The sequence below is a fragment of the Leopardus geoffroyi genome, chromosome B4, assembly GCF_018350155.1.
Source record: "Leopardus geoffroyi isolate Oge1 chromosome B4, O.geoffroyi_Oge1_pat1.0, whole genome shotgun sequence".
NCBI classification, from domain to species: Eukaryota; Metazoa; Chordata; class Mammalia; order Carnivora; family Felidae; genus Leopardus; species Leopardus geoffroyi.
The window spans coordinates 15333731-15351396 of record NC_059341.1 but is presented as its reverse complement, the minus strand read 5'-3'; the positions used below and the strand labels follow the sequence as shown (position 1 = coordinate 15351396).

The 17666-nt window shown below is 43.3% G+C and overlaps 1 protein-coding gene across 3 annotated transcripts in view; it reads left to right on the top strand.

Moving 5' to 3' along the window:
* Nucleotides 1-11533, top strand: part of RSU1 (Ras suppressor protein 1) — a 203424-nt gene extending 191891 nt beyond the window's left edge. For all 3 annotated transcript variants that reach the window (XM_045463386.1, XM_045463389.1, XM_045463388.1), the window contains one exon: nt 10957-11533. In XM_045463386.1, coding sequence (XP_045319342.1) covers nt 10957-11059 — 103 coding nt within the window. In that variant the 3' untranslated portion in view covers nt 11060-11533. The remainder of the gene's footprint in view (nt 1-10956) is intronic.
* The last annotated feature ends 6133 nt before the right edge of the window (nt 11534-17666 follow it).

Sequence of the window (17666 nt, the reverse complement as noted above, 5' to 3'; positions counted from 1 at the left end):
AGAACAAACAATCAGATAAATAAAATGATTATATTGCGACTCTTGATATGAAGGAAAAGAACGTGGTGGATATTGTGGGCAAAAGGACCTCCCCTAGGATTTCGCATTTGAAGCAGGTGAGACCCATGTGTCCTTCAGGACTCAGCGTCCCTTTGATCGCAAGAAACACAAAACTAAGAGGAATGGCGATTATTTGGTCATTTTCTACCAAAAATAATCAGCGATAACGGTAAACTTCAGGCCTGGCGTGGGGCGAGGGCTCGATGTCGTCAGACCCATGTCTCTCCGTCTTCCGGTTCTGCTTTGTCTGGGCTGCTTTCTCTCCCAGGAATGCTCTCTTCACAAGATGTCAGCAGGTCTGACGGTAGCTCTGGGCTCCTAACTGAAATAAATAGAAAACAAAGGACTTTTCTCTATGGCAGTTCGAGGGAAAACCTTAAGTCTTTCTCCAGTTGGCTTAAATTAGCCATAGGCTCATGTATGAATAGTCACTGTCCCCCAGAAAAAGGGAAAGGTTTCAGACTGAGTCATGTTTTTATTTTTAAAGTTTATTCATTTATCTGGAGAGAGAGAGAAAGCATGAGCGGGAGAGGGTCTGAGAGAGAGGAGAGAGCGAGAATCCGTGAGTCCAACGCGAGGCTTGACCCCACAGACCGCGAGATCATGACCTGAGCCGAAGTCATATGCTTAACCGACTGAGCCATCTGGGCGCCCTGTGACTGAGTTGTGTTTTGACACTAAAACTGAGACAGCATAGCTATTCACCTCAGAGGCATTTAATCTCTCTGGGCATCTATACCCTCCTCTGTAAAACGGGGATGGTGATAGTGCCTGTCTCCGGGACACCAGGAGAAGAATATTCCAGGTAAATAGCAAGTACAAACCTGAGAAGTGGGCAGGGGCCTTACCCATTTGCCCACATGCTGGGGGTTGGGAATGTGGAGGGTAGAAGTGGAAGAGGGGAGAGAGCTGACACGTGTGGCTCAGAGTGTGAAGGGTGGGGGCAGCTCCGTGTTTGTTTTCGCTGCTTCCTCTTAGAGACAGCCCTGGCCGGGCATGCCCAGAACTCCCCTTTCTCCAGAAGGCGCCTCAGATGCCCACTGTGAGCATTTATCCCATTGTTTGTATCGCTGACCAAAACCAACACTTCTGGGGGACAGATTCTCTCTCCAGCTTTGTTAATACCATCAGTCAGTTTACTGTCTACGCTCATTGGAGTTGAGCTGGTGACATTCAGAAGGACTTTTCCCGTTAATGCTTTGATTCATTTTGCGTCCATGTTATCATCGAACACCTAGCTGGACAGTCTTTTTTACCTTTAAAATCAGGATTTTGCTTGGTGCCTTGCTCTTGCCCTAACTGATGTGATCTCTCCAGTCAGGCCTGTTTGGCAGGTCGTGAACTCTAAAGGAAGTTATATAGGGGCTTCTGGATGGCTCAGTAGGTCAAGCACCCAACTTCAGCTCAGGTCATGATCTGGTTCGTGAGTTCAAGCCCCACTTCGGGTAAACTCAAGCCCCACTCCAGGCTCCACGCACGCTTACCCTCGCTCCCGCCTCTCTCTCTGCAGCTTGTGAGATTCTCTCTGCTCCTTGCTCTCTCTCTCTCTCTCTCTCTCTCAAAAATAAATGAGTAAATAAATCAAAATTTTAAAAAGTAAGTTATATAATCTCAACACATAATTCACGGTTATGTAGTATTAATATCCAGCTGTCCGCATTAAGGGATCCATTATATAATTACTTTATTATTTAGCTTTTGAGAGTCAGATTCCATTTAGTTAATTTTAATAGTAGTGTTTTTTAAGTGTAATTTTTGAAGACGGTGAATTGCACATATGAAAGTAATTTTTCCTTTGTGTTTATGGTGAAATCTGTACATATGTGTGTGTATTACAGACACACACATATGTGGTTGGATGTCTCTTTTTTAATCTCTACAAGTGGTAAGTATGAAATCAAAAAATAATTCTCTCCATAAAAAATACGCAGTCCAGGTATGAAGTCTATTAAGGAAGCTTGTTTGGGAAACTTACAAATGCCCTTAGACTTGTTTCCTCTTGCTTTTTAGTTTATTCTGGAAATTGCACCATTTAGCACTTCATAGTTTAATTTAAAAGGATTACCTATTTTCTTAAATGCTTAAGCAGGGAAGCAAGTTGGAATTATTGATTTTGCTCTGCATGTATTCCGTGAAAGCTGGATTTGCTCCTTCCCCAGGGAACATACCCCCTGAACTGCATGCTTGCTCGTGACAGCTCGGACCTCTGATACATAACCAAAGACCTTGCCTAATATCCTTGCAACTGCTCGGGGAATTTTTATTAAGTAAAAGCATCATTAGAGTAGACAGGATGATGAAGTTTAATGAGCATCTTTTGTGCATGAGACTGTTAGCTTTGCTCTGCCAGAATCCTCATTTCTCCCCTCCAGTGGGGCAGAGAGTAAGTCTAGAATGTATAGGGTGTTTTAAAACCCGGTTTATATTTTATATTGTCGTATAGCTTAATCTGTATCTTAGGCCATCTGCAAATTCCTTTTGGCTATTTCCGTGGATTTCAAATGCATGTTTATACTTTCCTTTACACTGGGTGTTGGGGAACGGAGAGTGGTGAGGGTTGTAATGGAGAAAAACGTGAAAGACACATACTGCCATTAGCGACCTGCTTGGAACCATCTCTTGGAGGCTTGATCTCAAAAAATCATTGCCTTTTGAATTAATGAGATTTCTCCCGGGAATATGGTAACTATTAATTTTTTTTTCTTCTGTAAGACTCAGCAGTTTCTGTGCTAAAGGTTCTGTCACCAGCCCCTCATAGCTGCTAGATAGGATAAATAAAGATACTGCAAACGCTTGTTAATAATCTAGGCTTCACACTTTGTCCACAGATTTATTTGCAGACATGTTAAATTTAGCAACCTACCATAAGATTACAGATTATAAACAGAATTATTTCTCTCTATTATTGTCACTGGCCATATAACTTGGATTCTCAAATTGGTTCTTTTCTTGGTCTGTATAAGGACTTTCCATGGAAACACCCAAAACAACAGGAGGGAGGCATATGACACGAGCAAATGACTTAAGAACAGCATATTGTACCTCTCATATACCTGGCATTCGGAAACACAATATTTACATAGCACACAACATGCTTCTACCAGTGCCTTGAGTATACAGAATACAAAAGAAGTGAACTCTTCAGTCCCCACCCTCAAGAAAATGGCGGGCTTATTGAGAAGACAGATCTAGGAAATCCAAAAAAAAGATGGAAAACAAGATAACATAGTGCATTAAGGATTCAAACTTTGGCGTAGTTGCCTGGGTTTGATCCGGGTCTAAACTTGCTGAGCCTCAGTTTCCTCCTTTGAAAAACGGAGATAAGAAACGCCCCTTCTTCCCTGGATTGTCGTGGCAGCAAACGCTGAATGGCTAGTAGCCGTAACTGTAACGTGTCGTTATCACAGCACTCTGCTGGTAGTTCAAACCAACAAGCCAAGAGCAGGAACCTGTGTATCATCAAGGACTTAATGGTGCAATCCTGATAACTCGAGTAGTGTTTTGTGAAGGCAGAAATTGAGGCAGGGGGTGAAAGCTCTGAAAAGCCTAAAACTACGGATGGGATCTAAGTTGCAGAGAAGGACCCAGGCAGGCAGGCATTCCTGATGATACTAACCCAGATCAGCAAGAAACAGACCAAAAGGAATGCTGCCCGGGAGGAAGAGCTAATTCCAGGGCTTGGATCGATTTAGCACCATTTTATTTTTCAAACACACGCATGAGCCCAAGCCGGTCTGACTGCACGTATTCCCACTTTCCAGTTAAGGTAACACACGTTCGGGAAAGAGAAAGGACTCTGGGTTACTCAGTTAACAGGTGGCAGAGCTCACCCTCGGTTCCCCTTTACTGTGCTCCCCTCTGCCTTCCTCCAGAACAGCCTTACTGTGCTGCGGTCTGCTGGTGGACAGAGAGACAAGGTTGGTGGAGTTAAGCATCACATGATACGTTTTGTGGCTGCTTTATAACACATACCAGGTTGGGGATACGACCTGGTGGACAGTGGATGCCATTTTCCATGCGTAAACCAAGGAGAGGTTATTCTGCCAGTCGTAGGACACATTGGAGGAATGAAAGGACCCATTATAATAATCTAGTGACCATCTGATAGGGGCCTCTATTCCGGGAAGGCGAAAAAGAGAATAGGTAACATCACATGTTTGTGAAAATAAGAATAAGCACCATAAAGTGACTGATTAATCCATTGAGTTACATAACTGAGCCTTTTGAGAAGCTGTTGAAAGTTGCGTTCTCCTTCTGCTGAAAAAACACATAGAGCTTTGCTTGGAGTTTTGGATACTTCCCTGGGCCCAGACTCAGAATGCCTGTTGCAGGGGAAGCTTCACTCAAACTTCATTCATGGAATAACCAAAAAAAAAAAAAAAGGCAGGTGTCAAAACCACTGAAGTGATTTGATCCTGAAGGTCTGGAGACACAGAGGGACAGACCTGTGAAAGTCGGGGTAGGGAACTGTTCCGTGCCCTGGTTGGATTTAATAGTTCAGTGTCCAGGTGGGACTAAGGCACAGCAGGGTTTGAAGACAGTGGTTGGCTCTGTAGCGGGTGGGGACGTGGAGGTGCTTCTAAGAGGTAATCATTGAAGCTGGAAAATTAGATGTCCTTTCTAGGAAAGAACAAACAAAGACGACAGCAGAAACATAAGGACTTGAAGCAGTGTCAGAAGGAGAGACTAAGAACCAAGATAGTATATTTGCAGCCAAGGGAGGAAATTTTCAAGAAGGAATGGGATGGGCCCACGGCGGTCTTCTGCCGCAGCTTGGAGGGACTGAGGGTCTGTGAGAGAGCCTGGGATCCAAAAGAAAGGATAAGACTCGAATGGATCTTTTCCCACAGTGAAAATGCCCATATACATATGGCAAGTTTACATAGCAGTAATTGAAAAGTGTGCATATCACCTGCCCTGATATTAGTTGCAAACTTTAGTCTGATTCTGGTGGGCTGGAATTTTTTGCTGCAGTCCCAGATGTCAACGGGCAGGCGTGTTCAGTTGCTTCAAGTGGCCGGTGCGCAGGCTGCTTGTAACCAGATGTGTCCGAAGTGATCAGTCAGATGACCCTGGCTCTCCCTGGATTCGTTTCACAAGGATTCCTCCAGGGGTGGTCTTCAGCAGGAATTCAGCAGCTGTTCGGGGCAGGGCCCACCCCCACCCCCACCCCCCACCTCCTGCACAGATGAGAACAGAGAGCCCCTGGCAGAGAGCCCCCGGGGGGCCGATCGGTGCTGGCTTGCTCATCTCCCACAGCCGAGAGCAGCCATGGGAGAGCCTTGAGATTCTCTTCAGTGACAGAAGCATGCTCGTCAGACTCCTGTGCATAATGGAACCTTGCCTGTCATTTTGGATTGTTCTTTGTTGGTTTTTTTTCCACTCCTTTATCATCTCCCAGTTTCCCCCCATAAACCTCAGATGTCAGGGGAGAGAAGAGTTTCTAAGACTCTGTGACATGGGGTCCCCCCACTCTGTGGGTCGAACATTTCGTCCACCTGCAGCGGCCGCACTGTTGGTGACCTTGAGCCAGGCTCCTTTTGTCACCACTGTCAAGCTGGCAGGGCCACGTTCCTGGACCTGCTGTGTGCTCCAAGGCAACTGTGTGCTCGAGTGGAAGGGGCTGGCCAGCTTAGCCTGAGTCTCGGACCTCCTGTGAGAGGTTAAAGGCAGCAGCTGCCATTCTGGAACATCTGCTAAGTACCTGCACAGACCAGACCTTTTCTGTGTCTGATTTAATCTTCCCCCAAGCCCTCCAAGGTAGCTGGGCATTTTCACCCTCATCCTTGCGGATGAGGACTTTTGACTACGGAAAGTAGTCACTTTCCCAAGGTCACACGTCATTGAGGGCGAGCAGGGTGCCAGAATGCAGAGGTAAGTGAAGCCCCAGGTCTGTTGTCTTGGGTCCCCCGGGCAGGGTGCCATGGGCTCACATGGGGCCAGATGGGTGCCACCTGAACCGAGCATGAGGGAGACATGCTGGCTTGGGAAGTGCCTTGTGCCAGGGTCTGAGGGCTGGTGGGGTATTTCCCAGGTGAAGGAGGTAGAACTAGCAGGTGAGGCAAGAGAGAAGCCATCTTCAGGAAGGCTGAGAGGCAGGTGTGTCAGGAGAGGAAGATACAGGGTCAGGAAGACAGAAGCCGTCCTGAAGGCCGTGACTGCATCGATTAGTCATGTTGTTTATTTTCTGTCTTTTATGATGTTCTGACATCTTGGAGGTCTTGCTGGCCGGAGAGACATTGCCCTTTCCAGGGCTAGCTTAATTCCTAGAGATAGTGACCAACTTATCTGCTACTTTGCCTTTGATACGCAAACCAACCGATCCAAAGCCAACACCTGACCACCTTCTGTATCAAACTCACACTCCAAGCCAGTATTTCCTCTGCCCTAAATCACCCCAGGACCAGGTCCCCTACACCTGGAGACCACCATGACAGCCTTGAGCCCCTGGGAACTATTCAAACTGTGCAATCCTAAATCCACTCAACCCCGTCCTTTCCTTCCCATGAAACCACCTTGAAGTACTTGGATTCTGCTTCCTGCTTTGTTCCTTCTCCCTCCTAATGGACCCTGGTACTTCCCCTCGTGGCCTTGTGTGGTGTGGCGTGCACCCTCCCCTTGAGAAGCGTCGTTCAAAGGCATTGACCTCTCCACGTCTCACGCATTCACCTCTAGAAGTTAAATCTGGTTCCATTCAAAACATGGGCCAAGGCATTAGCTTCAGACAACAGAGGGAGCAGGGAGCGTCCCATCCTTCTATAGTGCAGAGAGGACAGTTTTTGCACTTGTTCCCTTTTCTTCTGATAGAAACAGCAACCTTTCCCCTGCCCCCTTTGGGACATCCTTTGTCCTTTTTGAAACAGTTTTTTAACTTGTCATTCTTTTCAATGAGCTGCTACCCCAGAAGTCTCCCATTCCTCCTCTGCTGAAGGTAAGCAGACTTCTCACTTGCAGGCTGCCTTGTGAGGCCCAGAGAGGTCCATTTCCTGTATTAGGCCCCTGTTGTGGTAACAAAGTACCATGAACTTGGTGGCTGAAAATAAAACAAATATATCTTCCTATGGTTGTGGAGGTCCGAAGTCTGAAATCAGGGTGTCCTCAGGGTAGCTTCCTTCTGGAGGCTCCAGGAGAGAATGCATTTCCTCGCCTTTCTAGTTTCTAGAAGCTACCTGCATTTCTTACTGGTAGCCCTTTCCCTCGTTGAAAGCCATCAGTGTACCATGTTCAGATCTCTCTGACTCAGACCTTCCAGCCTCCCTGTTCTAAAGACCCTGGTGATGACACTGAGCCCACCAAGAAAATGCAGGGTAATCATCCAGCTCTAGATCCTTAATTAACCTTTTCCACAGAGTCCCTTTATGATACAGGTTTCAGGGATCAGAATGTCCCTGTTTTGGGGGGCCATTATTCTGCCTACCACACTTTCACAATGGAAGCCCCATGGCTAATCACTGGTAGAGCCAGGAATGGAACCCCAGACTTAGGACCCTAAAATGCTTGTCATTACCGCTCTGCCCCAGTGATGTCTCCATGTGGGAATGGCCACTTAGTAAATCACCACTCTCCTCTGCCCACTCAGCTGGAGGAATAAGGGATCACCGGGAGGACACGGCATCATCCTGGCTCTGGCAGTGACTCACCGAGGAAGTGGGTGGTGGGTGCTGGGGGGGGGGGGGATGCATTTAGTTCTGCCTTAGTTGCTTTCTTCAGAGAGGAATAAAACCTTTCTCCTAGAGACACTTGGGTTTGGCACTGATAGAAAATACCATGTCATTTTTTTCAGAGCAAAAAGTCCTAAGGAAGTAATCATTTAATTATCTTTCTTTAATCCCTCCGACTCTAACTCCACATCAGTCCTGTGTCTCAGGAAGCATCCACTGACCGCTTCTGGTAGACATCCCAGGTACTGGGCTTATTTCACTAGTGCAGCCTCCTTGCTAGGAAAGCAGCATCATTTTTTGTTTTGTTTTGTTTTGTTTTGTTTTGTTTTGTTTTGTTTTGTTTTTACAGATGAAGAAACTGAGGCACAGCGAGGGAATGGGGAGGGGGGGGGATGCTAATCATTTGCCCAGAGTCAGCAGCTAATAACTTGCAAAAGGAGGATTTCAACGTCAAGTTCAGGAATGCTCTCTCTGATCTGGCTCTCTGTAGGGACTTGCTGTGTCGCCCCAGGAGATCCAGGCACAGTGGGGTCTGAATATAAAAAGGCAGACATTGAAACATTGGAACATTCCGGTTCCTTCCTAACAAGGGGAGCCTTGCTGAGTTCCAAACAGCTTTTGCACCCCCTTCTAAAATGACTTTGCTGGATTACCACCGTCAGGCCCAGCGAAACCCCCACCTCTTCTGGGAACCCTTCTGTGCCCACCTCGGCTCTTACTCATTCAGGATGTGATTGATACGTGGGGCCCTTATCAGATCTTTATTCTCTTTTCCCTCCTCTGACCTCTTATTTGTGTCGCTGTTGCCGGGTTTCCCAGTTCAGAAACTATTTCTGCAGATTTTTGTAAGCCTTAAAGTTAAATGCTATCTGTGAGCAAGAACATGCATACTGTTCCCCCTTCTGGGGGTAGGGGTTTGCAAACTAGAGGAGAGAGCCTTGAGGCTGGAGGGAACCTATGAATGCACAGACCAAAATCAGACCTTTGCCATATGCCGGGTGAGAGGAGCTTGGACAGCAGAGGCCTCCCGGGCACACCCCACACCACACTGCTGTGTTAACGCAAAGAAAGCCGCATCCTGGGATGAGGGGTTAGGCCGGGGCTGTTAGAGGAAAAAGTACATTTCAGGGCATGTGTTGCTAAAGCTGAGGGATATAATAGATGAGTCTACTGTGGCTGTTTCTTTAACCTGTTTGATGCATGTGGTGGGAGAGATGCTGCAGGACTGAAGGAAGGGGGGGGTCCCCAGATAATAGAGGACAATCTTGCCATCGCCGAGATGCTTAATTGCTTCCACAGAGCCCCTTTGCCTGTGTAAGTCGGTAGTCACAAGTCCCAGGAACTGGGACAGGGACATCAGTGGGGTCGGGGCAGCAACAGCAGGGCAGCTGGGCAGAAACTTCCTCTCTGCTGAAACCAGTGGTTCCTTTCCTGGGCTCCAGGACGTCTGAATGTCCGTGACATAGACTTCAGGGGCATCTGTGGCCCTTTTTAAAGTGACGAGCATTGGGAGGGGGGCTCATGTGGATTTCAAAAAGATCCATTTTCCCGGAGGACAAGCTGTCCTGGGGAAGGAGGTGTTTCTCCTGTAGGGACACGCTCTCAGGCTGAGCAGGACTGGGCTTCTCCGTGAGAGGAGCAAGAGTCTTTAAAGCTCATTTCTACAGAAGTTGAAAGCGAGCTTCCAGTTTCTAATGTTACCTGTCAGGCATGTGGTTAACAACACCCCCCCCCCCCACTTCACCTGGAGAACATTCCCAGGACCTGGCTTCTCATAGGTCCGTGCTGCCAGCTCCAGACCCTGCATTCTGAACTCTTTGGGAGCAGAGACCTATTTTCATGGCCACTGCCGGTGGGACCTGCTTGGAGCACTTCTAGGGAGACATTCGGAAGCCTCTGGAGTAGATAGACCACACTATCACCTGTCAACCCGCCCTACCTGTCCATTAGTTGGCCAGCTCTGTGTGCTAGGTCCATCCCTTGGCCTGCCAGCCATGCTGTCCACGTAGTCAAGAGCATTGGTAAATGCCACCAGTTTGCCTGGCAGGGTGCGAGCATCAAGAGGTGTCGATGCCTTGAGTGGACTTTATTGTTAAAAAAATTTTTTTTTCAATGTTTATTTATTTTTGGGACAGAGAGAGACAGAGCATGAACGGGGGAGGGGCAGAGAGAGAGGGAGACACAGAATCGGAAACAGGCTCCAGGCTCTGAGCCATCAGCCCAGAGCCTGACACGGGGCTCAAACTCACGGACCGCGAGATCGTGACCTGGCTGAAGTCGGACGCTTAACCGACTGTGCCACCCAGGTGCCCCTTGAGTGGACTTTAGAACGAGGGACACCTTGTGCCGGGAGGTCAGTTCTTGTGTCATCCCGTCCCATTCAGTTGGCACAAGACCATCACAACAGGCAGATCAGGCATTGCCTTTCCCTGGAGGAACTGAGACACACGCCAGGCTCTCTCTCGGACACAGTTACATCAATAAGGGGGGTTAAGATTGAGCCGTATTTATTTTAGGGTGGCTTTTAATTTTGTTTAATCAGAAGCACTCATAAATTATCGATTAATTATTATCTGCCGTTTGGTTCAATCCTCGCCGCCACAGGCTAGCGTCGCTCTGGGATGAATGCCACCCGCTGTAATTGTCGGGTACTTTGTCAACATTTAATCAACGGTACTTATTAACGTGGCATTGATGTGTGGTCGCCGTCCCACTGCCATCAATCACGTGTGAGCAGCCTGTGCAGGCTCGGACACCATTGCTCTCTGTCACATTATCCAGCCCCTGGGCTTTCCGGCCAGGCGTGATGCTCACTTTTCACTAAATGGACACTCTGTCTCTTCAGTTCGACCCAGTTTTTGTCATTGTCGACTTAAACGCTCACAGCCGTTAGAGCTTCATTCCGGAACAGCTGGGCTGAGCATTACCGGTTCTCACAGCCCCAGATCTCTTCTGCCTTCGGTGTTGTCACACTCTGCCCAGTGAACGTGAAATTCCAGGACACTTGTCCAGAATTGACCTCATCATGCACTGCGCGTGTGTGCACGCGTGTGGAAGAGAATTTCAAATTCCTAAATAAAAGGTATGAGCCGGAGACAGCAGAAGGCATCTTTTAGTCTTCTCTGGCTTCCTGAATATTCCTGGATAATAATAATCTGTTCTCCAAAGCCCTACCAGTAGAAGCTTTTCCTGTGTTAGCAAGGTGGATCTCACGTTTCTTCCTCTCTCTTTTCAGCCTCTACGGCAGACACATGCAGGCGAACCCAGAACCGCCGAAGAAAAATAATGACAAATCGAAAAAGATCAGCCGGAAACCCCTGACAGCCAAGAACAAATAAAGGGTTGGCATGGGCTGGACTTCTCGTTACTCCTCTTCCTTGTTATTACTTCTGTTCCCTGTTACTGTATGTCACCAATAAATACAATGTGTGTGTCGCTTTTCCACTCTCTCCTTCTAGCACTTACCACTTCACCTCTTAACATGCTTTTGGTAGGTGGTAGATTTTTATAAGTTCTCAAAATCATTTCCATTTGTTTCCTTACCACTGCCAAAGGCAGGAAACAAAGCTCTAATTCAACTGCAAATTCCAGAGGAGGCACAGACCTCAGCTCCTTGAATAGATGTTCACTAAGGTGCATGTTCTCAAAAGAATAATTAAAAAATCATGCGATCACTTAAATGTCACCACTAACACTGTTCGCTCTTCTGTTTATTCACAGAACTCATTACTTTGCTTTGTGAAAAGCTTTCCTTAACCATCAAGGTATTGTGTTAACTTACAAGTAATTTTTAATAAAATCTTGAATTTGTATCACATGGTGCTCCTTGAATAGAGAATGATCTGGGGGTATACACATTTTTGTTTACCTTCTCCCTTCAAACTATGCCGTCCAGATTGTATTGGTTGTAGATGATAAACTCTGAAACTTTGTGGGAAAGAAATACAAAATTACATCAGAGTTGGTGTCTTCTCACATGGATTTGTTAGGTTGGTTAGTTGGTGTGTGTGTGTGTGTGTGTGTGTGTGTGTGTGTGTGTGTGTTTCCTTTGAAGACTGTTTCTAAATTAGGAAGGAGCAGAAAAACAAATCTCTGGGAGACTCTGCCAAAGGATTTTGGAAAGCAGCATTTCTTAGCTGAAGAAATGGTGACTTCTGCCAGTGGCTGGTAGACAAAAGTTGTGAAACGGAGGGAGAAAAACTCAAGTATGTTTCTCATCACTGCAGAAAATCTCACATCAGAGCATTCTTCCGCGTGGCTTCGATGGTGCCAGTGAGGTTGTGTAAACGGGCACGCGCTCCCCCCACCCCACTTTCTGCTGGGGTAGAAACCGCAGCAGCAGGGTCATTAAACAACCGATTGTTTAGCATCTGTGATAGGCAGCTGTGTTCTTACCAACAGTCATGTGGATGTAAGTGAAAATAAACCCAGGCACAGGACCCTTGTGCTAAAGAGGCCTGCCAACACCAGTGCCTTGGAACAAAAGGAGTGTGAAGGCATAACACTGTCAGACAGATCGGGGCGTCTCTACCTCTGTATCCCCTCCCTTCACGTTCACAGCGGAACCCCCAAGACCAGGACTGCCAGGAAGTAGGAAAAGCCAGAATCAAAACACGACAACAACGAATCCTGAATTACTTAGGAGTTGGACGTGGCATTTAAATCAGAAAGACCATGGGTCACAGGCACTGTTTCTGGAAAAGGTCTTGATAGAACATTCCTGTGGGCTAAGGAATCCCCAGGTGTCCTCACCTGTTTGGGGTTAAGACTGACTGAAGTTTTCTAGGTGCAATCTTTGCGGCGGCCTGAATTGTTTAAACTGATTTTTTAGCTCATAATGCTGGAGGAAAGACAATGCCTGTGTTGTGGATTGGAAAGACTTTTGTCTAAAAGTGAAGTGGCAACAAGGCATTAGTAAAAATATCACAATATACTCTTACGAATAATTTCTTTAAAAGATGAACAGTCTCAATAGAAATGTAGGCAGTACACATAAATTCACAGAGAGGAAATCTCTCTAAGGAACATGAAAAAACGTCCAAACTCACTGGTAATCAAAAAAATACAAATCAAACCAAAAATAAAAATGTGTAACAATGAGAAATGTGCAAATATTTTTTCAAGGCCGTAGTTAGTGGTGGGGAGTAACATGAGCTAAACGTTCTTAGGCACCTGCTGTTGGGAATATAAATTTCTCTCCAGGAAGGTGCTAGCATTTTGATAGCATGTAGCAAAACCTCAAAATTGTGTGCTCGGACCCAGAATTTTTATTTCCGGCAATTTATCCTGAGGACCCTGTCAGAGATGTGCGCAAAGAGCTGTGTTTGAAAATTGCCCTTTCAACTCTTTACACAGTGGACATGAGGGGTAAAGCCATTGCCCCACCCCTCATGGAAGAATACCTACCCCCACCCCCCATGTATCCGCATGACAAACTTTTCTGAAGACATTAAACTTACGGAACAATATCTAAGGGCAATGGGAGATGTCCTATCCAGTTCAGTAAAAAAAGTAAAATTAAAAAATTATATGGTCCTCGTTGTATAAAAAGGAAATTGTGCTTGTAATACGTACATGTAGAAAAATTAAATGGAAATGGACCAGGATTTTATGGTTGATCATTTATCTCTCTGTGGTGGGTTAAGATTGCTTTTTAATTTTATTTTTAAACATTTTTGTATTTTGGGGTACCTACGGGTGGCTCAGTCAGCTAAGCATCCAACTCTTGATTTCAGCTCAGGTCATGATCTCACTGTTCATGGGATCAAGCCCCACACTGGGGCTCTGTGCTGACAGTTCAGAGCCTGCTTGGGATTCTCCCTCTCCTTGTGTCTCTCCACCCCTCCCCTCTTCACTCTCACATGCACTCTCTCAAAATAAATATTTTAAATTTTTTTTTATTTTTATTCAGTTTTTTTAATTTTAATTCCAGTACAGTTAACATACAGTGTTATGTTTCAGGTGAGTGACCCAACAATTCTATATGTTGCTCAGTGCTCATCATGTTAACTGTACTCTTTAGTCCCCATCATCTATTATTTTTTTTTAATTTTAAATACTCTGTACTTTAATTTTCTATAGTGATAATGTATACTTTTGTAATAAAAAAATATTAAATATTTGTTTTCAAGATGAAATGCATATCTTAAGCAGTCCAGAAAATAACATATATTTGAATTCAAGCATAGTATAAAATCTCAGGGTGTTTTTTTTTTTTTTTTTCCTTGTCACTAACGTGGGTTTTCACATGTTTTTCCACACACTCTTTTTGGTTACTTGATACCCTAATTAACATTTTATCCACAGCTTACAAGGTAGTTTTTATTAGCCAGTTTTATTTAGATATAATCGATATGCAGCACTGTGTAAGTTTAAAGTGCACAACGTCATGATTTGACTTGCACGTATTGTGAAATGATTACCACCATAATTTAACGTCCATCATTTCATATCGATTAAAAAAAAAAGTTTTCTCCTTGTGATGAGTGTTCAAGACGTACTCTCTTAACTTTCAAGTAGACCATACAGCAATGTTAACTGAAGTCCTTCTGTTGGACATTACATCCCCAGGACTTCAGTGATCGTATAGCTGGAAGTTTGTACCTTTTGAGTATTCTCACCCAATTCCCCATCCCATGGTAACCTCAAATGACCTCTTTTTCTATGGTTTGGTTTGTTTTCGTTTTTTAGATTTCACAAATAAATGAGATCACACAGCGTTTATATTTCTCTAATTTCACCCTCGGGGTCCATCCATGTTGCAAATTGCAGGATTTTCTTTTTTTATGGCCGAATAATATTCTGTTGTGTATATACCCCACATCTTCTCTATTCATTTGTCTATCACTGGACACTTAGCTTGCTTCCCTGCCTTGGCCACTGTAAAAATAGTGCTGCTGTGAACAAGGGGATGTAGATTTCTCTTCAACATAGTGTTTTCTTTTTCTTTGGATATATTCGCAGAAGCAGAATTGATGAATATATAGTAGTTCTATTTTTAATTTTTTTCAGGAACCTCCATACTGTCTTCCATAGTAGCTGCACCAACTTACATTCCCACCAGCAGTGCATGAGGCTTCCCTTTTCTCCACATCCGGCCAGTGTTTGTTATCTCCTACCTTTTTCAGTGATATCCATTCTTAACAGGTGTGAGATGTCATCTAACTGTGATTGCAATTTGTATTTCTCTGGTTAGTGGTTAGTGATGTTGAGCACCTTTTCATCTGTTGGCCATTTGTATATCTTCTTTGGAAAATTGTCTATTCAAGCTCTTGAATAGAAGAACCCATTTTTTAATTGGACTATTTGATTTTTTTGCTTTTGAGTTGAATAAGTTCTTCATATATTTTGGATATTAACCTCTTAGCAGATATATAGTTTGCCAGTATTTTTTCCCATTCTGTATGTTGTTGTCTTTTCATTTTGTTGATTGTTGTTTATGCTGTGCAGAAGTGTTTTGGTTTGATGTAGTTACACTCGTGTATTTTTAATTTTGTCGCTTGTACTTGGGGTGTCCCATCCAAAAAATCTTTGCCCATGTCAAGAAGCCTTTTTCCTATGTTTCCTTCTAGGAGTTTCTTGTCTTACATTTAAGTCTTTAATCCTTTTTGACTAATGTCAGGGGTCTAGTTTTATTCTTTAACATGTGGATATCCAATTTCCCAGCACCATTTACTGAAGACAACATCTCTTCTCTACTGGGTGTTCTTGGCTCCCTTGTCAAACATCCATTAACTGTACATGCATGGGTTTATTTCTGGACTGTTGATTCTTTTCCATTGATCTATGTATCTATTTTTATATCAGTACCATACTGTTTTGATGACTATAGTTTTATGTAATTACTGTAGCTTTATAATACAGCTTGAAATCAGGATGTGTGATGCCTCCCACTTTGTTCTTTCTCAGGATTGTTTTGGCTATTGGGGTCTTTTCTGATTTTATATATATTTTACAATTGTTTTTTCTACCTTTGTAAAAAATGCCATTGGAATCCTGATGGGGATTACATTGAATCTATATAGATGGCTCTAGGTGGTATGACATTTTAACAATAAAAATTCTTTCAGTCCATGAACATGGGATACCTTTACATTTATTTGTGTCTTCTTTGATTTCTTTCTTCACTGTTTTGCAGTTTTTAGAGTAGAAAATTTTCATCTCCTTAGTTAAATTTATTCCTAAGTATTTTATTGTTTTTGATGCTATTACAAATGAGATCGATTTCTTTATTTTTTTTTTTCAGAAAATTTGTTGTTAGTGTATAGAAATACTACTGATTTTGTGTGTTAATTTCATATACTGCAACCTTACTGAATTTATTGATAGGGTCTAACAGTGTTTTGGTTGAGTCTTCATGAGTTTGTATATATAAAATCATGTCATCTACAAAGAAAGTCAGTTTTACTTCTTCCTTTTCAGTATTGATGTCTTTTATCTATTTTGCCTGATTGCCCTGGCTAGGACTTCCTGTAGGCTTTTCATGAAAATATGCCCTTTATTCTGTTAGTATGTTCTTTCTATACCTAATACCTAATTTGTTTAGTGTTTTTTTTTTTTTTATCATGAATGGATGTTGAATCTTGTCAAAAGTTATTTCTGTGTGTTTTGAGACGATTATATGTTTTTCTCTCCTGTTGTATTAACATGATTTATCATATTTATTGATTTGTGTATACTGAACCATCCTTGCATCCCAAGGATAAATCTCAGTTGATCATTGTGCTTGCTTCGGCAGCACATGTACTAAAATCTCAGTTGATCATGATCAATTAACCTTTTAATGTGCTATTGAATTTACTTTGCTAGTATTTTATTGAGAATTTTTTTATCCATATTCATTAGAAATATTGACTTGTCGTTTTCTCGTACTATCCCTTCTGGCTTTGTTATCATTCAGGGTAATGCTGGCCTAATAAAATGAGTTCAAGAGTGCTCACTCCTCTCTGAGTTTTTGGAAGAGTTTAAGAAGGCTTGATGTTAATTCTTGTTTAAGTGTTTGGTAAAATTCATCAGCAAAGCAGTATGGTATTGGACTTCTCTTTGGGAAATTTTTGATTATTGATTCAATCTCCTTACTAGTAATTGGCCTGTTTAGATTTTCTATTTCTTCCTGATTCAGTCTTGGTAGGTTGCATTTTTCTGAGAATTTTTCCACTTCTTCTAAGTTGTCTAATTGGTTGGCATATAGTTCATAGTAATTCCTTATGACCTTTTGTATTTCTGTGGTATCAGTTGTAATGTCTCTTTCATTTACAATTTTGCTGATTTGGGTCCTTTGTTTTTTTCCTTGGTCTAGCTAACGGTTTGCCAAATTTATCTTTTCACAGCATCAACTCTGGTTTGTTTTTTAACTGTAAGTTTGTCAATCGTTTCAATTGTACTCCTGCTCTACGTTTCATTTATTTCTGCTCTGATATTTATTATTTACTTACTTCTGCTAAATTTGGGCTCAGTTCTTGTTTTTCTGGTTCCCTGAGGTATAGAGATGGGTGCTTTCTTTGAGATTTTTTTCAAGATGGGTATTTATTGTTATGTACTTTCCTCTTGGATCTGTTTTTGCTGTATCTCATAAATTTTGGTATGTTGTTTCCATTTTCATTTGTCTAATAATAATTTATTTCCCCTTTGACCCATCAGTCGTTCAGGAGAGTGTTGTTTAATTTCCATTTATGTATGAGTTTTCTAGTTTTCTTCCTGTTATTTCTAGTTTTATACCATTATGGTCAGAGAAGATAGTTGACACGATTTTAGTTTTCTTGTATTTGCTAAGACTTAAGACTGTTTTGGTTGCCTAACACATGTTCTCCCCTAGAAAATGTTCCATGTGCACTTGGTAATTATGTGTACTCTGTTGTTGACTGATAAAATGTTCTATATATGTCTGTTAGGTCCATTTGGCTTATAGTAGTGTTCATATGTGCTATTACCTTATTGATGCTGTCT